Raw genomic sequence first — 26,652 nt, forward strand, 5'->3', positions numbered from 1 at the left:
AAAAAAATTAAAACCTGATTAATTCCCATCGGTGGCCACATTTGGCTATTTCTTGTTCCAACCAGTGCACCACGACTGGTAAATCAAAGGCTGTGGTATGTGTTATCCTGTCTGTGGGATAGTGCATATATGATTCATAAATCAATGTGCTCTAGTGGTGTTGTTAAAAGAAAACAAAACAGACTTTAGATACTTACACTTGAGTACTCTGAACGCCAGCTCATAGCTTAGCTTCTTTTCTTCGGCACTCTGAAACTCTTCGTCTGCCACCGGGGGCGCTATCGCCGTCTGGCTCGCCTGTTTCTTCCACTTCGTGCTGGTTGTCGCTTCGGGCTCATGCTTCAACACTTTGTAGAGCTTGGCGGCACGCACGAAAACCCGGTGGGTGTAGACCGCGGGCACCTTCTGAAAGAACTCCAGCCGGTACCTCTGTTCATTCTGCCTCAGGTTGGTGGTGAGCTGTTTGGTGAGGTCCGCAAAGAAGACGAGGGATCGTTTTCTAGACATGTCCGGAGTAGCCAACATGTAGTTCTGGATGGCATGGCATGTCGCATCACATTTCTCGTGTAGCCTCCTGCCTGACGACGTGACACAGGGGCTGCGAGATGATGGCTGGAAAGACTGCGGTAAGTCCAACAGGCTTTCTGATGAAGACGAGGACAGAGAAAGGTCTGCTACATCTGTCAGACTGTGAGACCGCTTAATTTCCAACTTGCTTCTAGATGTGCCGCTGGCAATGGCTTGAATTGTGTCAGTCATGTTGGCCTGTTCTTAATGTACCTCCCACTGAAAACTTTCTGGCTGTTGATTGGCTGACCAAATCTGTTAAAAAAGATGTTCGCTCAGTTGGCTTGCTGGCCACAGTTGACCTGTCAATCAAGGTGGAGCCTGAAATGATATTTAAATTCCAGTGATGACGAGCAATATTATGCCAGGCCATCTACGAGTAGTTTCTTAATCAAGAGTGCTAGCAATAAATCAAGTGGGCAGCATGTGTATTGCAATCAATAATGACTCTGTGTGTGCCTGTCCTAATGTATACAGTGCTGACTGTATCAGGGGTTACACAAACATTGCAATAACTTCTCCTGATTTACGCACCCTACCTGAACAGGTTAGTTTGTATGTGTCTTGCTCTTTCACCTGCAGGTATTTTACCTTTCAGTTGTCACACGATTAATTGAGTCTGTCAACTGTCGGTGTGTGAAATATTGCTACTCAGAGAAAATAATATATAAATATTACCACCACGGAAGACAAGTCAATATAATCAATGCAACAATGACCAGACTGTGAAAGTCAGACAATGCTTGAATATCAATTAGACACAAGTACTGTAGTACCAAAATGTCAAATATGTTCTGTTAATGTAGCAGTATTCAAAGATGGAAGTTCAGTGTTTAAGTACAGTGAAACTTCTTTAAACCGGACACTCTTGGGACCAAGTAAAAAGTCTGTTTTTTAGAGGTATCTGGTTTATAGAGGTTCTCTTCTGTACAGATATTTAAAAGGGGAAAGCGAAAAATTTACAGTTTTGAGAGAATTACAGTTTACACTGTATTTTGTTAACCATGCATTCAGTGAATTCTACCAAATACGAATCACATTATACTCATAGCATAAAATTAATGAGCCTTTATTTTGATACGTTATGTCTGGTATAAACAAATTGAATATTTCAATAAAATTTTCCTAAATATTATCTGGTAAATTATGCTTACACATTTCAAAGAAAATTTCAGTAAATACATTTTGCTTAAATATTTCCAATAAAATTGACTAACATATTTTATATAAAAAAAAATTTACCTACACATTTTATCAAAAAATTGTTGTTTAAACATTTAAAATAAATTCTACAGATATATATTTCATTAAAAAAAAATGTCTAAACATTTCATATACATGTAACAAAATTTGCCTTGATATTATCAAAGAAAACTAGCTAAAACATTTCAAATAAATTTTACCTAGACATTTTCAACACATTTTATGTACTATCAAATAAATTTTGCTTAAATTATGCAAATAAAATTTGCTTATACATTTCAACAAAAAAACTTTGCAAACACATCAGTTCTGAACAGTCGGTAGTGTCTCATGATAACAACAAAGTATTTTCACCCTGGTATGTACATGTAGTTCACTCAATAAATAACTAGTGTACCAGTAAGTTTAACTTCAAATATTCAATGTAACATTCCATAACTATTGCAAAAAGTAATTTGCATACTGTATCATATCAGAACAAAAATAATAAGTAAACTTTTGTTGGTGCATGATGTACATGTGTAGTGAATTGCATTAGCATATATATTTGATACATAGATGTACACTGTACATATATCAATTTGTTTTCACTGTGATGAGTATAAATCTATTGTTGTATTGTGTGTTTATGGTACAATGGAGATGGGACGATAGAAAACCAATAATTTCAAATATTTTCTATATAAATGTTGATAACACTATCCAGTATGTTACAAAATAGAATGATCTATGTTACAAACCTTCAATGGAAAACTCTACATAAATAACTAATAAATAATAAGTACAAATACCTCTATAAAATATACACCTGTCCGTAGGGACCATAGAAATATAGTTGAAGTCGGTATTTACAGTCCTTCTCACAGGGAACTCATTTTTTTATACTATGGAATTTACTACAAGTTATTTATCTCTGAACCGATTGTTTTCTAATTTGCACACAAAAATAGTGGGGGTTTTATTTCCAAAACACTTTTACTTTTCTTTTTATATCAAACCAAACTAAAATTATTTACAAAAAGCATTTTTCTACGAGGATAGGATGGACTACAGATGCATCTCAAAGGATGAAGGAGAGAAGAAATGTTTTACTTAAAGGGACAGACCCTAGTTTTCTAAACACTAAGGCATATTTTTCACTATTAGTGCCCTTTATGATCACTGAAATCAAACATTACTTATATTTTATTGTTTAGATTATCCATTTCAATAGAACCGAAGTGTGTCTGGTCATCCTGTTGTTTCTAATCATACAAAATGCATTTTTCATATTTTTAAAAATGCACATACGTCTGAGAAGTAGCGGTTACTGATTCAAGTTTTACAAGGGTGTAGGTTGGGGGGGGGGGGTTTGGGATGTTCGGACGAACACCCATTCCCCCCCCCCCCCCCCCCCCCCCCCACTGAAGCAAATAGTCCGCTTTCAGAACTAAAACATACAGGTTTATACATATGGAGTTTCTGGTGGTGCAAAACAAAATAGAAAAAGGGTCCACTTGCATGGTTCATATTCGAACACCCTCCCTCCCCCCCCCCCATCCAGATCACGCTATGCCCCTGTTCTAGTCTATTTTTGAGGATATTTCCCGCTTTTAATGTCACAGACTTTTCTTTCACTCCATTGTAACTTTATGTAAATGTTACAGGTTTGTAGATTAACTAAACTTAGTGTCCATTTTTACTAGGGTCTGAACCTTTAATGATGCACTCAACATTTTTTTTTTTTTTTTTATTCAAATCTTCAAAACACATATATTATCACCGTGGTGCATAGGTGAACACGTTGATTACAAGTTTCTATTAAACACAGTTATTTTTGGCAATTTCTTTAAATTTTTTGTTTAAAAAAGATACGCCACTTTTTTATTTGCTTATATTTTGTCACCCAATTTGTACTTCGGGATTCATTCATTCAAAATCTTCAAAACACATATATATACAGTTAGTGAACATTACAATGAGTAAAACACAGTTATTAATTAATAAATTTTAAAAATGTATATTACATCAATTACTGGAGATTTCCCACTTGTTCTTATTCTGTCAGTACCAGTATCTCTGCAAAAATGTACAAAATTCAGTCTCAAACAGTACCACACTCTGCAAAATGTACAAAATCAGTCTCGAACCTTCCCACTGATCAGCCTCCCGGATCCGGTCTCTGGCTATCCAGAGATGGGCCCCGGGACGGACATGCTCAAAACCTTAGTGGTATAGGAGCATGATAAAATTATCTGCTCTGCATCAGCTTACTATTAAAGTAAAGTTTGTTTTATTTAACGACGCTGCTAGAGCACATTGATTTTTTTATCTTATCATCGGCTATTGGATGTCAAACATATGGTCATTCTGACACTGTTTTTAGAGGAAACCCGCTGTCGCCACATAGGCTACTCTTTTACGACAGGCAGCAAGGGATCTTTTATTTGCCCTTCCCACAGGCAGGATAGCACAAACCATGGCCTTTGATGAACCAGTTATGGATCACTGGTTGGTGCAAGTGGTTTACACCTACCCATTAAGCCTTGCGGAGCACTCACTCAGGGTTTGGAGTCGGTATCTGGATTAAAAATCCCATGCCTCGACTGGGATCCGAACCCAGTACCTACTAGCATGTAGACCGATGGCCTGCCACGACGCCACCGAGGCTGGTCCAGCTTACTATTAAGTGCCCAATCCTAGACCAACCATGTATCCTGCGAATACTTTATCACTAGGCTACGTCCCGATAATGAGGATGAGGATGAGGATCAGGCTGCAAATTTAACATGATTCCATTTTCTGTGAATCCCAAAATTTGGATTGGAAGCCAGTGCACCATGACTAGTATATCAAAGGCCTTGGTATGTGTTATCCTATATGTGGAGTGGTGCATATAAAAGATCTCTTGCTACTAATGAAACAATGTAGTGGGTTTCCTCTCTAAAATATTCAATGGCCAAATATTAATAAATAAATGTGCTCTAGGAGTATCATTAAACAAAACAAACTCTTTTTTTTCTTTTTTTTTTTTTTGCTAATGCCAGTTGAGCTGCCTGTAACTAAATAATGAAGAAACATATATTTAAATGTTAAAAAATAATAATATTGTTTTAAAAGAACACCAATTCCGTACTGAATGAGTCACACAAGGAATAAGCCATATATATATATTGAACTAATTCATGTATTAAAATACAACAGAGAATACATTTACATTCTGTACTTCCCATTTCGTTTCAACTTATCAGGATATAAGATCAAAAGAGATATGTTATAAACATGTAAAAGAAAGACTTGCAAATACTGACCAGTGATAATATGTGTAGTCAAAGAGAAGATCTGATACTGAACACTCTGTTTTGCCAACCACTTGAAATATAATCCACAATAATCTACATGTAGCCGTTCGGAAAAGTTAACTTTTAAAATAAACCTCTCCCGAGTTTCCTTCTCTTTTTTTTCTCTTTTTTTATTAATCTCCTACTCCAGTACTATAGAGTCTCACAACAGGTACATGTTATCAGCTCAGTCACAGAGATTATTATACGAGCTTGTGTGTCATACTGGTATTTCGAAACAAGTGTCAGGATTTTTGTATCGAATGAGAGACAGCGAGGATAATTTACATGAATTCTGACACGAGTTTCATAAAATCAGTACGACTCACACTCGAGTATAATATCCATATTATTATTATTTAATTTTTTTAATGAACAACATGGACCGTCTCAAAATGTTTCAACCACAACTAGAAGGAGACGACGAAATGACGTCATATTTCACATGCACAGTCTGAGCTAGGACTAAGGAAGCAAAGTCATGTTATGATGTCACTTCCCACAATTATGTCATTATAATTGTTATTATATGTGTGCTTTGTATGTTTTTTTTATTAACTTGGTTATGTTGAACCATGTGGATAAATAAACTTTATTACTTTCTCAAAATAAACTGAGGTGTGATATCAGTCTGAACAATATGTTAATAAAACCCATGGTTTGATACTCAGAAACACATTCAGTGACCTAGCTAGGGATTTTCAAAGCTATCTTAGTACTATGAAATCCTAAAACTATCATAGGCTATGACATCACTATAGCACACACTATAGTGACATTATTGTTAATAATGGTTTTACGATTTCTTAGCGCTAAGATAGCTTTGAAAATTTGAGCCCATGCTTGCTAATATCAACTGAAATAAATAAATGTATTAACTTTCACCATGAACAAAACACCAAGTCACAGAGCCACTTTCTATGTTAAAACCTCTTTCAGCTATTTATCAGGTTAAGCTTATTCTGGGTGACATTTATTCTAAATTGTTATTTGAAGACTGTATGCAGTATATCTAGTACATTTTTAAAATTAAAAATACCTTCATGTCAAATACAACCTAAGTAAAACAAAACTCAGTAATTTTTACCCTTTTGTAAAGTTCTTAAAAACAAAACAAATCAAGACCAAAAGTTAAATGGATCTGAAAAATACGAATATTTAGGGAACATTTTGTTCAGCAATGCATTGTGATTCCTACCCAAGTTTCAGATCTCACTACACAATTCTGTAACATTAAATACTAGTTGCTGATCAATTTTCGAACTGATAGCAAATGTAGCTAATCAAAACTTTTAAAACAGATAAAAAAACCCAGATATAGTTCAGTGGTGTGATGATTTGTATGATCAATCACTGTCAGTGTACAGGGATTTTTTCTCCCAACCCAACCAATGCTCCACAACTAATATATTAAAGGTCAGTACGTGTTATGATATAAGTGAATACAAAAGAGCCCTTGCTGCTATGTAATAGAAATAACTTAAGTGGCAACAGCAGGTTTCCTTTCTCACAATATCTAAACAAAGAGTCCAAGTAACCATGATAATATTTATGTCGGACACCAAATAGCCATAGTTTTAAATGTGCTGTGGAGGAAGGAAGGAAACGTTTTATTTAAGATGCACTCAACACATTTTATTTATGGTTATATGGCATCAGACATATGGTTAAGGACCACACAGATATTGAGGGAGGAAACCTGCTGCCGCCACTTCATGGACTATTCTTTTTGATTAGCAGCAAGGGATCTTTTTTATGCACCATCCCATAGACAGGATAGCACATACTATGGCCTTTGATGTACCAGTCGTGGTGCACTGGCTGGAGCGAGAAATAGCCCAATGGGTCCACTGATGGGAATCGATCCCAAACTGTTCACACATCAAGCAAGCGCTTTACCACTGGGTGAATACAAACGAGCCCTTGCTGCTATGTAACAGAAATAACTTAACTGGCAACAGCAGGATTCCTTTCTCACTAAATCTAAACAAAGAGTCCAAGTAACCATGATAATATTTATGTTAGACACCAAATAGCAATAGTTTTAAATGTGCTGTGGAGGTGTTGTTAACTTAAATAAACATGTCATTCCTTCCCATTCATTGGACAGCATTGTTGTTTTCAGCCAGTTATGAGCAATTATTGCTTGTTGCCTTCAATGTTTTATATACCTAAATCCCGTGACCAACAGCTAATATTCTACATTTTAATATCCATTTCACAATTTGTGCATTCACAGTCACGTGCTTTGTTGTTTTAAAACATGACCCTGCTGGATGTCAAGGTATTGAGTTTTGTTATTCGATGCTCTGTGTTATGAAAGTTGTTCTAAATGTTTAATTAAGACTGGGATATCAATCATCCAGCAATAATGCTGTCACAACACAAATAAGGTGATTGACTTTTTTGTTGTTGCATTTACGTCATATTTCTGATAATCTGATGAAGCTGCATTAAGAAAATGTATCGCTGTATTAAAGTAGAGTGCTTACTCAAATACAATACAATACAATACAATACAATACAATACAATACCCGGTAACTCTGTGTGTGTGTGTGTGTGTGTGTGTGCCTGTGTGTGCATGTGTCTGTGTGTGTGTCTGCGTGTGTGTGTGTCTGTGTGTCTGTGTGTGCATAGGTGTGTATGTGTGTGTTGGTGTGTGTACATGTGTGTGTGTGTGTGTGTATGTGTCTGTTGGTGTGTGTGCATGCATGCGTGTGTTTCTATGTGTGTGTCTGTGTGTGTGTGTGTGTGTGTGTGTGTGTGTGTGTGTGTGTGCATGTCTGTGTTGGTGTGTGTCTCTGTGTGTGTCTGTCTGTGTGTGTGTCTGTGTGTTTCTGTGTGTGTGTTTCTCTGTGTGTGTGTGTTTCTCTGTGTGAGTGTGTATGTCTGTCAGTGTGTCTGTGTGTACACATGCATGCATGTGTATATATCTGTGTACGTGTGTGCATATGTGCATGTTAGAGATTTAAACAATGCTTATCAGAGTACACAAATAATACACTGTACATTACTTGGTTTGTACTTTCATTTTTAAAACTTAGACTACAAAAAAAGGGATTCGTATTTATTAATGCTAGTAACTATTTTTAGAATAGAAAACCATAATTTTAATATTTATTAAATATACTTGTGGTCATATATCTTTATTTATTATTGCAATAATAATGCTGGTGGCAAATTTCTGAAGTCAAAATTCATCATAACTTAAGCAAACAAGAGTACAGGTGAGGTACATGATACGCCCATCAGGAGTTTGATGAAAAATTATAGATATTAATGACTATGTGAGATATGTTATTGTATGCAAGATATGGTCCGGACAAGGATTTACTTGTATCACACTGGTATCACACTGACCTAGTAATAGTATGTGACACACTGCTATCCCAAGTTGTTCCTACATGTGAGGTTTGAAGGTTCTGTATGCATCTGTAAGCAAGATATAGTCTGGACAAGGATTTACTGTTATGTGCAGTAGACCATTAAAAGTAGGTCACAGTGACCTAGTAATAGTACGCGACACACCGCCATCCCAAGTTGTTCCTACATGTAAGGTTTGATGGTCCTGTATGCATCTGAATGCAAGCTATGGTCTGAACAAGAAAAAGTTAACATACGGATGTACAAACTGACGGACGGACTGACAGACGGACAACGCCATACCATAATACGACCCATCATAGACAGACTTTTAACAAAAGTACTTGATTTTTATGAAGACAATTTCTCTAGCATGTCTTTTGAATTAAGAGTGTGTCAAATACTGAATTATTTTAAAGTCTAAAATGAACATGTTCTTTAATAAGGCTTTGTCCAAATGTCTAAATGAACAAAACATCTCTAATATTACACAGTCAGTATTAGAATCACTAACAGTTCAGCCACCCAGCTCATGTTAAAGTCCGAACCAAAATGTTAACAACTACAATAAACTGCTCTCCTACCTTTATTTTTTGTTAGATTTTACCCACATTTTGTCCAGACAGACATCTTGAAAAACCCCATTACAATGACACTGATTTCACATACTAGATGATAACTATGTCACCTATATCAACTTCGTTGAAATCGCAACGTAATTTTGTGCCGGCTGCCATTTTGACTTCTTATGGAATACTTTGTAAGAGGGGTGAAAGGATATGACTTAATCTAACATCATAACAAGTTACGATATAAAAGCAAATGTGATGACGTCATATTATTATTTTAAAAATTTGTTTTGTTTAAAGATACTACTAGAGAACATTGATTTTATATTAATTATGTCACATACTTTGGATGCTTTCACCCCTCTTGAAGAGTATTCCATAAAAAAGCAAAATGGCAAATGGCAGAAAACTGCATGTATTTCGGCCTATGCAATCTCAGCAAAGTCAATACTGGTGACATCATTACGTAGTCTGATATGTGGAATCTGTGTCACTGTAATGGTTTTTTCACAACTTGTGTTTGGACAAAATTTGGAGGAAATGTAATTGTAATTAAAGGTAGGAGAGTAATTTATGGTAGTTGTTAACAATTTGGTTCGGACTTTAGTAAGTTACTCCAAATGTCTCACACATAATTTCATGTGTACTTTATCAAAAACAAAAATCAAATGGATTAGAGAGAGCCAAATACAACTGCATGCTGCTGTTGACAAAACTGTTTCTGCTTCATATTTGTACAATTAATAACTGCACTGCAAACAAATAAAAATCAGACCAGTCGATAACTTGTGTCGTTTTCTCACAGAATGATAAATGTAATAAACTTGAGATTTGTTTTATGAGAACTTTTTTTTTTTTTATAATTGTTTAAATAATAAAGAAGTTCACAGCTATAGTAAATCATAATCAAAATATTCACAATAATTCATTTCAAAGTTAAGTTTTAAAAAAAAGAAGCTAAATATAGTTGTTTATCTCTTATTTTTCATGGTAAGCGCAAATAAAAGATCCCTTGCTGCTAATTGGAAAGAGTAGACCATGTAGTGGCGACAGCGGGTTTCCTCTCAAAATCTGTGTGGTCCTTAACCATATGTCTGACGCCATATAACCGTAAATAAAATGTGTTGAGAGCGTTGTTAAATAAAACATTTCTTTTATTTTTAATTTTTTTTAACTTCTTTAAATAGTTTACTTAAAGCTATTTAAAAAAAGAAAAGAAAAACAAACTTACCGTATGTTTGTTCTTTCCCAAACTGTTATGTTTTTTTAATGCTAAGTCACTGTTGACTGAAGTATCTCTATAAAATATCTGCACTGTCTCAGATAAACATTCTATATATTTGTAACTAAAGACTGCATACTTTACACTTACATTCCAAACACTTGTTTATATACTACTCTAGCTAACCCACTCGGTCAAGCACAATTGCAGTCTTAGAAGAAATGACAACACTAAGTATCTAAAATAAATATCATATAAAATACCAGCCGATTACTCACACAAACATATTAGGTCAACAAGGCAATAAAAGCACGGTCCTATAGTAATTGAATTTGTTTTGGTAGTTTTACTCTATGTTCAGTTAATGTGCTCGGTAAATGAGGTTTATAAACAAGACAGGTAAACTGGGGTAACTAAATACATGTATTGTGTTATTTTATTACACAGGAAAGAATGCAACATTTCTAACTCCAGCAAATGTCATTTTTGACCAAAGGCGTTAGCCTGAGGTGAAAAATTAAACATTTGCAGGCATCAAATAGACAATAACACCCACAAATCTAAAAACTCAATATGGTTATATTCATTGTAAACTGAATAATTTTTCTACAGAACTAACTGTATATTTGGTATTTCTTGAGAAAAAAAACCCCACCTGGCTACAATCTAACTGTAGACCCTTGAATCGTCAACTTCACCTTTTCCAATTGCTAATGACGTCACTTTCTAATGATGTCATTAGCTTTCCAGGTGTTATTTTCATTTGATCCCGGAAAAAGAATGTAATTAACCAATCACAATGCAGAACACACTTGCCTTCAGCTAGTTTACATTTACTCTTTATCTAAAGTCTGGCAACAACATCTACAAGTCTTTTGACATATGCTATTTATTATGTCGTTACCTGAAGATGTCAAATACTGTTAGAAATATATCAGCATATTAATATCCTGAAATGAAGTTAGGCGTGTAATCAAATGAAGTTTTAATTAAAATTTATATAAAAAAATTCTGGTAAAACTGTTTAATATTTAAAAAAAAAAAAAAAAAAAAAAAAAAAAAATATATATATATATAAATATATATATTGCACTTTTGTCCTACGCTATTACTCCAAGTTTCACGCCCTTCGACGATCTTCAGATAGCTGACACTGGTGAAAAGATTGCAGGGTTTTTATTTTTGTGTAGTGCGGTTGCGTGGTTTGAGCTTACTGGTGTGACGGCATTTTGAGATGAGCTCAGTCCTTTTGTTGAGATTGTTTTTGTCTTTTGTTTGTAGGATGGCGAGCTTTTCCTCAATGCACAGGTTGCATTGGCCGGAGTTTCGTTTGTACGTGTTTGACTGTTTGATAATTTGCCAGCTTATTTCATAATTTGTTCGCTGTTTTTTTAGTACCCAGACATGTTTAGATAGTTCGGTTTCTTTCGAGTATTTTTCGTGTTTGAACGATATATATTTGTGTTTTAAATACAAACTATAGCACAATGTATATTTAACCAATTATTGTGAATTCCCACACTAGTAAAAACACAAAATTTGACAAATTTTTGTCTTTAACCACAACACAACAAATCTAAACATTTCAAGCACTTATGCCTATAAATTTAATGTTTTGCACATTAAATTATTTTTTATTTAGCCAAAGTTAACTTACCTAAAAAAAATAAAACTCAGATTTCACTCTTTGTTTTAAAAAGGTTTCTTCGAACAATACAAGAACTGAGAGATACAAATCAAAGCAATTACTTTATTCTGGTTCCCCGTTAGGATACAGCTAATATTCTGTAAACTACATCATGTTTTCTGAAATCACAAAGAGCACTCGGTTAGAAATATTGTACATGGACAAGATTACTTTGTGTGCTACAGGTAAGCATGAACACCTGTAATCAAGCATGGACATGTGTTAAGGAATTCATGAGATTCATTGTCACCAGGTACACACAGAATGGACAATGATTTCAAGTTATGGTAAACAAGGAATGACTAGGTGCAACTTTCTACAGTTATTTCCTCGGATATCTTTGAATGAATGGAAAGTTTATCGTTCTCGAGCAATACATGTCCATTGATACTGATAGTTTTCAGGCAATATGCGTCCATTGATACTGATAACTGGGTGAACCACAAATACACACATTTACTAAACCTAATGACTGGTCAAGCAGTAAAAATGTATTGTCAACTTCAATGACAGTTATCAGAAAAGCAAATATTTGTTTCCTAGCTGAATTTTTAACCAATTTATATTCTGTGTAATACTGCATTACAAATAGTAAATTCCATTTATATCTCGGTGTTTTCTGGTAGGAATTCCAAACATAACAAAAACCAATTTGTAATAAAGTATTTATTAAGTTGTGAAAGTGATAAACTTTTATTAGTAGACATACAAGTTTAAATGACAAATTACGGCTCCTTTAGTAGATAATGTTTTTAAGGCCAACCATAAAGAAAACAAAATATGTATTTAAGTTTAACCCAATAGCCTAGTTAAAAATAAAATGACACCAGTTCAAACCTAATGACAGATATTCTCACAACTACCAACACTGACAGAAGTGATCCTGTTGAACAAGTTTTGTCCACTGCAACAGTGCTGGCACAAAGCAAATAATATTGTAGTGTAAACATCAAAATAAAACAACTGAAATTAATTCCTGAAAAACCCAGTCACTTGGTTCTACTTTCACACTTCCTGTAATATTATAAACAAAACAAAATAAGACAATCAATGTTAAAAGTTAAAGTTTGTTTAACCACACTAGAGCACAATGAATCATTAATCATCGGCTACTGGTTGTCAAACATTTGGAATTTTGACGTATAGTCTTAGAGAGAAAACTCGCTAAAGTTTTCCATTAGAAGCATGGGATCTTTTATGTGCACCGTCCCAGACAGGATAGCACATACCACAGCTTTTGATATACCAGTCGTGGTGCACTGGCTCAAATGATATAAGACAACCAAAACTAATTCCTGAATAATAATAAATTTTACAAAGATTTCAGATGAGAGAAACGGATATTTCTGAGTATTGGGTAAACCAGTTCTCAAAAAGTGTACCACAATATATCATATGAGGAATTTAGTATTGCAATAAATACCTACCACTAGAGCCTATACACAGTGATCTATGCCAAAGGGGCCATTCAAATATTACTAAGGCTATTTTTGTTAAAATTAGACACCCTTCCTGCCTGTAACGCTCCATAACACTAGACCATACACAAAAAATATTACGTAATGCTTGGAGACATACTCACCCCTTCCAATTCACAAAAAGAGTCATGGAATGAATGCAATATAATTTTAAAGGGAGAGTAAACTCAAATATGAGCCTTATGTGTTGGAAAGATGTCTACCCGGACCACCAACACATACTGACACTTTAACAAATGAAAAACGCGTAATTTTAGAGTTGATAAAAAAAACATGATTATTTCTGCTAACTGGGGGCAGCCATTTTCTTTTGTGTCAGTGCATCAAGAATTCTAGCTTGGGGCGAAGTGATGTCAGCTCCGACCAACTCCTGTATGCACAGTGTAAACAAAGGCAGTCATTTACAAGGTGCTTCACTTTTATCAACAAGGGACCTAATTCATTAAACTCTCGCAACTTTACGATATCGCAGTGCAATGCAAAAAGACTTGCAAAGAGAATGCTTTGTTGTCTAGCAGAGTCTAAGAGACCTTTGTGAATTAGGCCCCTGATTTGTAAAATAACATAAATGACTTGATAATATAATAAACTATTTAACTAAATATATTTCAATTTGCATTATAGAACGAAATGGGTTTATAGTATTTTTCTCTCTTAAAAAATCCAAAGAAAAAAATGCATATTATTAGGCCTATTGGTAGGGTACGCTGGAACAAAAATTATCACTCATGATACCCAAGTGATAATTTTCTTTTCTGTGGGACTACGTAATTAGTCAGTTTTGTGATTTTAGATGGGGAAGTCTACTTAATCAAGTGTTTTACAGAATTATTTGCAGTAATAAAACAGGATGGCTGATAATGTCCATTCGGGGTTGCCACACGGTTATCCCACAATATCCTGTGATCTTCATAAAACAGGCACATGTTTTGTGTCTAGACACCTTGACTGGTGACCGTCCAAAATATACACCTGCCAATCAGGAACCACAGGTACTGGCCACGGAAAGAAAAGACCAATTAACTAAGAAAACACTCCAATTATCATTTCAATATGTGGGTTAATGTATGGACAAAACATAATACAGTTATTTCGACACTTTGACAATGGTGGTTTATTTTGTATTGAAAAATAATATATACTTATTGTTGGCTTACTGGGATGGATATTATTACAGAACATTGCGATGCATCTGCAAAAATCAGGTATGTTTCGTTTCTTCAGTTCTAAGACTAATTCCTGAAGTGACACGTGGTACAAAATTGCTGCGCCCATTATATATAATAGCCATCACATTTAACCATTTTATTTTATTAAATATAACATTATACTGGTTGATATTAGGCAATAATGTGCATTATATATTGTTGAATATACATACCAGTCCAAAAGCCTTGCTTAAGCATTCATTTAACGTATTGTTTTGCAATTTGGGAGAGTGCAGATATGCATTTCAACTTTATTTATAATCCTTATTGTTTGTACATACATCAAGTTATAACTACCCAAGTTAAACATTGTTCCCCTGACAGAGCATTCATGAAAAAAGAAGATTTTAGTAATAAATAAAAAGCATTACGCAAAACTATTGAATACACCAACCACCTGCTGTAACATTTGGAAATACTCCCACCCACTCCCTCAAGTGTTACGTAACATTTGAATGATACCAAACAGTTGTTATTTTTGTGATGTGTTGACAATTGATGTTTATTTGATTTAACAAAGTTCATTTTATTAATTTGTGAGAAAAAGATGTCAGTTAACAAATGCTCTTGTATATATACTCTTCAAAAAAAGTAGGGGAACTCTAATAAGAATTTACAATTGCCAAAATTGTAGGGTATATTAGCTGTGGGGAATGGTTATAGTAGTTCAGTATTACAGTAGGTTTTATGACCACCAAAGATCTTGAAGGACGATTGGGGTTAGAAGTGAAATTTGAAAGTTGACGGGGTTTTTTTATCAGTAAATCGCAAATTCAAACAATAAAAATTACTAAAAACAAAATAATAACAACTGTATGATCAACAGAATTAAAAAGACTGATAGAAATAATAAATTCTTTACTAGGATGTCTGTGGTCAAAACGTATGTTCGGTCTAATAGTTGATATTAAGATTAATATTTCAGGTTCCCCTATTTTTTTTTTGAAGAGTATATAAACACTGTTAGTTTGCAACTTCCCAATACTTTGTGACAGTTTGTCCTGTTTCCACATTGTCTATAGATTATAGACTATAGTGTGTAAAATTATTGTCTGAATTTAAGTTCTGGGCTTAAAAAACTTTATCTCCGTCTCCCAGAAACTAGAGTCAGTGGTTGTCTTTAGGATTTTATGGAAGGACATCAATACATGTTAATCACAACAGCCTAAAATCCAATACATTTTAAGCCTACACCGATGAATTTGTTTTATATTCCGTCGATCCGCCTAAAAAAAAAAAAAAAAAAAGTTTTTTTTGTAAATACTTTTGGTTTGATGTAAGAAGAAAAGTAAATGTGTTTTGGAAATAACCAAAAAATACAATTTTTGTGTCCAATTTAGGAAACAATCGGCTCAGAAAAACATAACTTGTATTAAATTACATCGCATGAAAAAAGGCGTTTCCTGTGGAACGGACTACTGGAGCCCATTGAAATTACGACCTCCAGCGATACACTTGCACTCAACTAGCTATTAAATGTTCTCAAACATGTTCAATATCTTACATTAAAAGTTTAATAATATTTAAAAACTATAATTATAAACTATAAAACACTTACAGACGATGTGACGGAGAAAAACAAACCAAAAAAAGTAGTAATAATTGCTGAAGACAAGACACTTTTTTTGTGCGTAATGTCTTCCTAATGATATCGCAGATATTGCTGACGTAATATTTTATGACGTCTTCCAAAACTGTTTACTTTTTGGTATTTGACGTCATGTAATATTTCCTCCGTGAGGTCTCAGGATCAATCGCCCCAGCGAATTCAGATTTTTATACACGCCACTCACGCATGCACGCACTCACGCACACACGCACACCACCACCTTTATTGAATTTAATTATGAGTAATAGTTATACCCACACTTTACAAGGTGTAAGATTCTTAGAGTTTTGCCCCCCCCCCCCCCAACAAAATAATCCTAGCTACGGCCCTGGGAACTATTTTAACATGCCCTTATACCACTAAGGTTTCAGGTATGTCTATCCCGGGTCCTGTCTCTGGATAGCCAGGAACTTGACCCGGGAAAGAAAATTAATGGGACAATTTAGAAATTTAAACCAAAAAGGAAGAGGAATAATTAATAAGTTTGAAGCGCAATCAAAATTGAAAAAGAAACTTGTACTCACTGATAATAAAAAAAGAAATTGTCGCAGAATGTTGAGCGGGTAGCTTAATTAATATCTAAACATTTATTTAAAATATATTAATGTTATTCTTTAATATTAACTAATTATTAGTCCTTAAGTACGAGGTTAATAAAGGGGAAGCAAGGAAAGGAGGTTGGGTACACACACACACACACACACACACAGACACACACACAGACACACACACACACAGACACACACACATACATACACACACACACACACACACACACACACACACACACACACACACACCTAAAAGTCCATGTCCTACACATTTATCAACTTTAAAACATCTTATGTTTCCACCATATATCTGTTAATAAAGTGTTTATTTAAAACAATATGCAAAATGAAGTTGTAAAGTAATCGTTTAATGCATCAAAGATAATAAACATGCACACATTATCTGCAGGCGCGTACACGGGAAATTGTGCATGGAGGATCTTTAGGCCTACTATGGCGAGTAAAGATGTTTAGGTGGGTATGGGGTTTGAATCATGCTATCGAGGAAAATATCTCTTTTTTTAAAGAAAATTTGCTTGGTGCAGGGATGGGCGGTTCGACCCCCCCCCCCCCCCCAAAAAAAAAAACCCACACAAAAAACACAAACAAACAAACACACAAAACAAACACACACACATACACACACACAGGACACACGTCTGAGCTGTGGTCTAAAACACTACTTAAAGGGACATTCCTGAGTTTGCTGCAATTTTTAAGATGTTATCCACTAGCAAAGACTTTTTAACAATTGTAATTATATATCAAATATATTTTTCTGCATAATATATTAGTGGCTGTTTATTAAACGTGTTCTGATCGTTCTAATATTTGTACTAGGTTAAATTTCATTTTATTTCCTAAAATACATTTTTTCGTACGTACGAAATTATTTTAAAACAAAATCCAGTTTGGGCTTCTTACAAATATTAAGACGACCAGAAACACATTAAATATACAGATAATGACATTCTAAACAAGAAAATATATTTAATATGTAAGTTTAATAGTAGAAATATTTTATTAGTCGGAAACATCTTACAATGTAGCAAACTCAGAAATGTCCCTTTAATGTGGTCCGACTCACGATCACTTTACCCTGATAATAGTTTACAATGCACTGATGTGACCGACCGGTTATATATTGATATAGAAAACTGGGTTTAATGGGTTTATACCCAAAACATAAACACATCCACCCACGTGTACCCGGATGACAGGTCTGATTAGCTCTATAGATACACACACATACCTACATGCAAACAAGGTCCTAGTCGGAGGTTATCAATAAGATTAATGGGATCATGTACGTGTTTAGGAAGTTGACAATACATGTAATCCCATGTAAGTGTGTTAATAACATGATTCCACATTTAGTAGCGTAGCAACGGGGAGTCACTACATTTAAAATTACGGTTAATTGGTGGCTCGTTCACTTTTGATCTGGATGGAAGGGAAAGGCGAATATTGGTAATTTCCTTATTACCATGTCTGTGTCAAATGTGTATCAAACATTAAACACGGTGGGGTAAAAAATAACAGTTTATATTGGTGAAATTATATCAAATCAAATCAAATCAAACTAAATAACAAAACCAAAACCAAACTAAGCCAAACAAAACAAAACAAAACCAAGTCTATACTAAACAAAACAAAACTAGAAATAAAATATCAAAACAAAATAAAACAAACAACAAAATAAAAAACAAAATAAAATAACAAAAGCAAAACCAACATCTGAAGAACCTTAATTTGAAACATCTGGCGCCAGATAAGTTTTAAAAACACACGTTCCTGAGGTCTATTCATCATAATGCGAGGTTGATGTCACTCACAGAGTATCGTTCTCGCCACGTATCACATCATAGCAAAGGTTTGATCAAAGCCACGACTGTAGATTTAATTCGTAGGCATCGGGGGTGGGGTGCACTGTTTTAAGACACCGCCCCCCCCCCCTCCCCAGTTGAAAGACGAATAAATAAACTTCCCTTCCCCATGTTGCTGCATGCCTGTAGGCCTACATGTATAGATGTCGCAATTGGATAACTGACAACCATCAACAGTAGCTTCAGCCTTCCAAGGGAAACGTATTGTGTGTTGTACTTGTTTTCCTTAGAAGGTTGAAACACTTCTTATTGCTGCTCGTACTCATTAGATATATATATGCAAGTTTTGATTTGGAATAATGACATCATTTGGTCAAGACTGGCACGTGTACAGGACATGCAAGGGGGGGGTGTGTCTAAACGAAGCCGAGAGAAGCTTCTAGGGTGGGTTCTAGTTATGTTGCCCTGATTTTTTTTTTGAATTTTTTTTTTGAATTTTTAAAGAAACTTTGCTTCAACAGGTGTGCGTGTGTTGGCGGTGGTGATCGACCCCTCGAAGCCACCTCTCTTCACACACGTTCAAGAGATAGAGTCAAGTGTTGCCAGATTAACGAAAGTACTGTAAAACATGTCCAACTATAGTCTCAAATTGATCGCCACGTCTTAGGGTAAAATGATTGAGGGTCCGGACACCATCGTAACTTGGACAACTTTGAAGCTGTATTTCTAGGATTTTACAATATCACAGACATTAAAAAATAAATGATAAAATTTATAAAGATTAGATATAAAACTTCTCCGAGTTATCCTTCGTTTAAATATTACATTGTTGCTATTTTTTAATTTAACACTAAACGAAAGCCAACACAGCGGGCGTTCTGAATGCGAGATAAAATACATTTTTAAAGTTTAGTTTCTCTTTCTGCTGTCCCCTCCCCCATTTGGATAATATCAAAATTGTCCCATGTTAAATAAGTAATTTCTGTCCCGAGTCAGAGACCGGACCCGGAATGGACATGCCTGAAACCTAAGTGGTATAGTGGCATGTACACATAGTTCAAGTTCTCTTTCTGCGATGATAATCAAGAGATTAGTTCAGTGTCCTAGAAGGAACACATGTAACAACACTAATTAAATATTTCTGATGAACATGATATTTGTATATTTAATATATACAGTTATTTTAATTTTAATTGGAACTTAGCCACGTCGGACAGTTTAGATTTATCTTTTGATTATAACGTAAATGTCCCACACTGTATGAGGTAAATTCCTTACAAACACTACTACCAAGGTAGTGACATGCAGTCTCGTTGTCTACAACCGTTATGCAGTTAAGTGCATTATTTAGTTAGATACTTATGTGAGTACTTGTATGTCACATACTAAATGAATCCAAATTTTATTAATAATGTGGACATTTTTACTGTAAATGTGAACAATATCTGTGAAAACAGGGCCGTAGCTAGCGGGGGGGGGGGGGGGGGGGGGGTGGCTGCCCCCAAGTGAAAATGCGATTTTTTTTATAGAAACTTAAAAAGAAAATTCTCTTCGTAACCGTTTAAGGACTTTTAGACTATTAACTACTCAGATGCTCCCCCCCCCCCCCCCCCCCCAACAAAAAATCCTAGCTACGGCCCTGGAAAATAGATGCCCTATCCACTATCCAACTTAAAAGCGAATGAGTTTAGTCATGTTCAAATTTTATATATATTTTTTTTTAAACCATATTTCTGTTAATAAAAGTACTTATATAAAACAAAATTATATGTAAAACGAAGTCCAAGGAATACAAGTTATATTGTATCGTAAACGCATAATAAACAGACATTATGTGTGATCTAAAACACGAAGGGTGTTTGACTCTCGATCACTTTACTCCAGTCGCAAACAGATCGACTCTCTGTCACTTTACTCTAGTCGCAAATACATCGACTGTCTGTCACTTTACTCTAGTCGTAAACAGATCGACTGTCTGTCTCTTTACTCTAGTCGCAAATACATCGACTGTCTGTCACTTTACTCTAGTCGCAAATACATCGACTGTCTGTCACTTTACTCTAGTCGCAAATACATCGACTCTCTGTCTCTTTACTCTAGTCGCAAATACATCGACTGTCTGTCACTTTACTCTAGTCGTAAACACATCGACTGTCTGTCACTTTACTCTAGTCGCAAATAGATCGACTCTCGGTCACTTTACTCCAGTCGCAAATAGATCGACTCTCGGTCACTTTACTCCAGTCGCAAACAGATCGACTGTCTGTCACTTTACTCTAGTCGCAAATACATCGACTGTCTGTCACTTTACTCCAGTCGCAAACAGATCGACTCTGTCTCTTTACTCTAGTCGCAAATACATCGACTGTCTGTCACTTTACTCTAGTCGTAAACAGATCGACTGTCTGTCACTTTACTCTAGTCGCAAATAGATCGACTCTCGGTCACTTTACTCCAGTCGCAAACAGATCGACTCTGTCACTTTACTCTAGTCGCAAATACATCGACTGTCTGTCACTTTACTCTAGTCGTAAACAGATCGACTGTCTGTCTCTTTACTCTAGTCGCAAATAGATCGACTCTCGGTCACTTTACTCTAGTCGCAAATAGATCGACTGTCTGTCTCTTTACTCTAATCGCAAATACATCGACTGTCTGTCACTTTACTCTAGTCGCAAATAGATCGACTCTCGGTCACTTTACTCTAGTCGCAAATAGATCGACTCTCGGTCACTTTACTCTAGTCGCAAATAGATCGACTCTCGGTCACTTTACTCTAGTCGCAAATAGATCGCAGACTCAGATGTTTGAAAGCTCGTTTAAGTGCACATGTAAAACGTTCTGTCCCTACTTGTGTCATTTATATAGGTGATAATTTTGATATGATTAGTGGTCATCAAAATAAAATAACGTATTTTATACAGCATTTTCACACTTTATAACCAGATGAAAGTAGTTGTAGGCAGTTAGTGATGCAGCAGTTCAATAAAATTTCCTGTAATCGTTTGTGTAAATTGCAATTAAAGATGCTATATCATAGTTGTGTCTTTTTTTTTTCTTGTCTTTTTTCGTTTTCTATTTTTACATTTATTTGTCATAAATAATTACATATTAATCAATACCACACATACTCTTTGCATAAATAACTCTGGAATATTGAACTTGTGATGTGGTGTATGTCGTGTAAACAGTTAAAGTTGGTTTTGTTTAACGACACCACTAGAGCACATTGATTTATTAATCATCGGCTATTGGATATCAAACATTGGTAATTTTGACATGTAGTCTTAGAAAGGAAACCTGCTAAAAAAAAAATCATTCGTAGCAAGGTATCTTTTACATGCACCATCCCATAGATAGGATAGCACATACTACGGCCTTTGATATACCAGTATTGGTGTACTGGCTCGAAGGAGAAGAGTTCTCCTATTTAATAGTCCAGTTGTTCCACCGATGGGGATCGATCCAACACTGACCGCGCATCAGGCGTGCGCTTTACCTCTGGGCTACATTCCGCCCAACTAATAAACAATCACGTTCATTAACAACCTTCTGAAATTGACGAATCTACAAAATCTGGACATTCATTGTTGGCAATGAGATATCTAGCAGTCAGTCAGATGTGTTGCACACAGAGACAACGAACTTGCCAGCAACATAGCTTGGCATAATGTTATAGAGTATTCGCTCAATTCTGTCGATCACATCACTGAAAAAGGCTGGGTCAAAGGGATGTTTTTATAAGGTCCTGATTACTCTCATGAATCACTGTCAGATAATTAATCTATATTGAAGTGTCATCCTACACGACAATAAATTATTCTGATTTTGTCCATAGTAGGATTGACACTCCCAAAACAGGGTTAACAAATCTAAAGAGCTTAAGAGCTATGCTGTATGCACATTAGGTGATTTTTAATGTTCTTTACACTATTTTCATGCCAGGCTGTATGTATATTAGGTGATACGTTTGTAATGTTCTTCACACTATTTTCATGCAAGGTTGTATGTATATTATACGATACGTTTTTAATGTTCTTCAACTATTTTCATGATAGGTTGTATATATATTAGGTGATTATGTTTGCAATGTTTTTAAAACTATTTTCATGCTAGGTTGTATGTATTTTAGGTGAGTCTTTGTAATGTTCTTCACACGATTTTCATGCTAGGTTGTATGTATTTTAGGTGACGTCTTTGTAATGTTCTTCACACCATTTTCATGCTAGGTTGTATGTATTTTAGGTGACGTCTTTGTAATGTTCTTCACACCATTTTCATGCTAGCTTGTATGTATTTTAGGTGACGTCTTTGTAATGTTCTTCACACGATTTTCATGCTAGGTTGTATATATTTTAGGTGACGTCTTTGTAATCTTCTTCACACCATTTTCATGCTAGGTTGTATGTATTTTAGGTGACGTCTTTGTAATGTTCTTCACACTATTTTCATGCAAGGTTGTATGTATATTATACGATACGTTTTTAATGTTCTTCACACCATTTTCATGATAGGTTGTATGTATTTTAGGTGACGTCTTTGTAATCTTCTTCACACCATTTTCATGCTAGGTTGTATGTATATTATACGATACGTTTTTAATGTTCTTCACACCATTTTCATGCTAGCTTGTATGTATTTTAGGTGACGTCTTTGTAATGTTCTTCACACCATTTTCATGCTAGGTTGTATGTATTTTAGGTGACGTCTTTGTAATGTTCTTCACACCATTTTCATGCTAGGTTGTATGTATTTTAGGTGACGTCTTTGTAATGTTCTTCACACCATTTTCATGCTAGGTTGTATGTATATTATACGATACGTTTTTAATGTTCTTCAACTATTTTCATGATAGGTTGTATGTATATTAGGTGATTATGTTTGCAATGTTTTTAAAACCATTTTCATGCTAGGCCGTGTGTATTTTAGGTGACGTCTTTGTAATCTTCTTCACACCATTTTCATGCTAGGCCGTGTGTATTTTAGGTGACGTCTTTGTAATGTTCTTCACACCATTTTCATGCTAGGCCGTGTGTATTTTAGGTGACGTCTTTGTAATGTTCTTCACACCATTTTCATGCTAGGCCGTGTGTATTTTAGGTGTCTTTGTAATCTTCTTCACACCATTTTCATGCTAGGCCGTGTGTATTTTAGGTGACGTCTTTGTAATGTTCTTCACACCATTTTCATGCTAGGCTGTGTGTATTTTAGGTGAGTCTTTGTAATGTTCTTCACACCATTTTCATGCTAGGCCGTGTGTATTTTAGGTGACGTCTTTGTAATGTTCTTCACACCATTTTCATGCTAGGCCGTGTGTATTTTAGGTGACGTCTTTGTAATGTTCTTCACACCATTTTCATGCTAGGCTGTGTGTATTTTAGGTGACGTCTTTGTAATGTTCTTCACACCATTTTCATGCTAGGCTGTGTGTATTTTAGGTGACGTCTTTGTAATGTTCTTCACACCATTTTCATGCTAGGCTTTTAGGTGACGTCTTTGTAATGTTCTTCACACTATTGTCATGCTAGATTGTATGTATATCAGGTGATTATGTTTGTAATAATCTTTAAACTATTTCCATACTAGGTACTATGTATATTAGATTATTATGTTTGCAATGTTCTTTAAACTATGTCCAAGCTAGGTTGTATACATATTAGGTGTTTTAATGTTCTTTAAAAAAAAAAATTAAATGTGTGCATGGGGATGAGGTTGCAAACAGTGGGACTATATCATATAAAATTATAGAATTTCAAGTGCATTTGCACTGACACACATAATGTTAACTACATGGTGATTAACAGATCAATATATTGTGTTTTCCGGCATTTTTTGTGGACCGGTCACTGAAGCTTATGACATCTTAAGTGAATTTTTTGTTCTCTGGTGCCACTCATTTGCATTTGATGTGGTATATTTTAAATTTATGAAGATTGTTAATTGAATAACACACTGAATTTCTTCCACGCAACTCAGGAAATTGTTGCAATAAGCACAAGCAACTTACAATAAACCATCCATTAATACTGCCATTTAGCATTAATGTGATCATTCCCCAATATCTAGATATGAACTACTATTGATCTCATCTTTCATCTCAAGAAATGAATATTCACAGGAAAGAATTCCGATAGTTTATATGAAATAAACCACAACTAGACATTGTGTGCAATTTTACTGTTGAAAGAGAAATCCATAGATCTTATGCCACGTGTCTAAAAGAATAAAAACCTAAACAATATCTACAATTTTTATTTTTTATTTTTTTTATCAACATTGATAGTATTGACAGATTTTTGCACTGTCAACAATGCAGGTCACCTTCAACATCATTAGTAATTAAAACAATTTTTTTATTTTTTTTTTAAATTCAGTTCACCTGTATATAGTGCTAGCTCTGGGCAATCAGAAAATTTCCAAATTAAAAATCAGAAATTGTTCTTAAAATTTGCAATTGGAGAGTGGCAGAGCTAGGCCCTGTTATAACATTCACTGGTTTACAGACGTGCTCATAATGCAACTAAAACATTAAACAAAGACTCATGGGCCCAGTGGTTACCTGAATAAATTGCTCAGCCATAGTACTCATTGTCAATGTGTGCGAGTGTGTGCACATGTATGTGTATGTCATTCAGAATGACCCAATTTATAAGTTTTTTTTCTCTCCATGAGTCAAGGAAGCTTCCTTCCAAATTTGGCTGGAACTGGTCTAGTAATTGTGAAGGAATTACACTTTAAATGCATTTTGTTATACAACTCTATAAAACGTTACTCGTCCCCAGCCACAACCCCCCCCCCCCCCACCAACCACGGTCGGGCTGCTCGTGCTCCCTTGCACCTTCCAGCACAGGAGGTCCCTCCTCCACCCTCCCCTGTCCTGGACAGAGAAACCGGCCGAGGATGGTGCCTGTGCCCAAGATAGGCGTGCGCTACAACAGCTAGCTCTGAATGTGCCCGTTAATCACCAGTTCCAGTTCCAGGCACACATGGGAGACTCAATGTTAACAAACATTCAGCAAGTACTACTAAAGCATGTACATGTCTGCTGCCAAGCCCAACTTGATCGGCAACTCTACATGATAAATTTTAGCTCACAATCTTACGGCACTGTGGTAGTTAAATGGAATGGTACCATGGCTTGCAAAGATGGATGCAGGACATACGAGATTTGACCACGGATGAAAACAAATCACAACAGGTCACTTGAGCCTTCAGCTCAGATGACCTAAAAACAAATACAAATATGAACTCATGAAATATTTATTTATTCGAACTGAATTCAGTGTTGCATTTCTAAATTGTCATATGTATGTAAGTATATATATATATATATATATATATATATATATATACATACACATATATATACATATATATATTATATTATATGCATCGATGAATACATAATACCTTGCTATATTGCCAAAGCTATGCACAGCAATGACATGACAACATGAAATGGAAGCTGGTGAAACAAAACAAAAAGAAAATAAAGCATAATCAAAAATACACAACCTTTGGAATGACATGTGTACAATATAATAAACACATTTGCATGATGTAACATAAATATTGCAGAGCCTTGCATTGTGCCTTGAAAATTATACAAATTATGCCCAAAACACATTGTCAGCACTTGTGGATGGTGTTTCATTCCCAACTTTTTTTTTTTCTCTCTCCAGTATGGCATAGTTATTAATCATAGATGCAGCTAGGAAACAAAGACATTAAAATGCACAAATAATAATAATACAGGCCATAGTTTGAGCAGACAATTGTAAAGAGCAATCATAACATACCTTTTTTTGTAGGGCTGTTCTGAGACATTTTAGCAATTTCTGTACAAGAAACCAAATGGCAACCATTAGATTCTGAGATATAACAACAGTAGATTTGTAATACTACTTTCCTACCAATAAAAAACATTTGACAATATAATGGTTTAGAACACAAATGCACTGGATGTCTTCATTTCTCACACCAAGGTCTGTGATTATAAATCTGAAGTGTTTAAATGCTTTCCAACTCATTTCTGACATGGACTGTGC

General features: G+C 35.1%; 1 protein-coding gene across 4 annotated transcripts in view; it reads right to left on the minus strand.

Moving 5' to 3' along the window:
• LOC121374256 (putative methyltransferase NSUN7) overlaps window positions 1-16,261 on the minus strand; it is a 54,346-nt gene extending 38,085 nt beyond the window's left edge. For all 4 annotated transcript variants that reach the window (XM_041501280.1, XM_041501281.1, XM_041501282.1 and 1 more), the window contains exons 1-2: window positions 16,177-16,261; window positions 198-888 (exon numbers count right to left, since the gene is read on the minus strand). In XM_041501280.1, the coding sequence (XP_041357214.1) occupies window positions 198-759 (562 nt within the window). In that variant the 5' untranslated portion in view covers window positions 760-888; window positions 16,177-16,261. The remainder of the gene's footprint in view (window positions 1-197; window positions 889-16,176) is intronic.
• Between the last annotated feature and the right edge of the window lie 10,391 nt (window positions 16,262-26,652).

This window comes from Gigantopelta aegis, chromosome 6, assembly GCF_016097555.1.
Source record: "Gigantopelta aegis isolate Gae_Host chromosome 6, Gae_host_genome, whole genome shotgun sequence".
Lineage (NCBI taxonomy): Eukaryota > Metazoa > Mollusca > Gastropoda > Neomphalida > Peltospiridae > Gigantopelta > Gigantopelta aegis.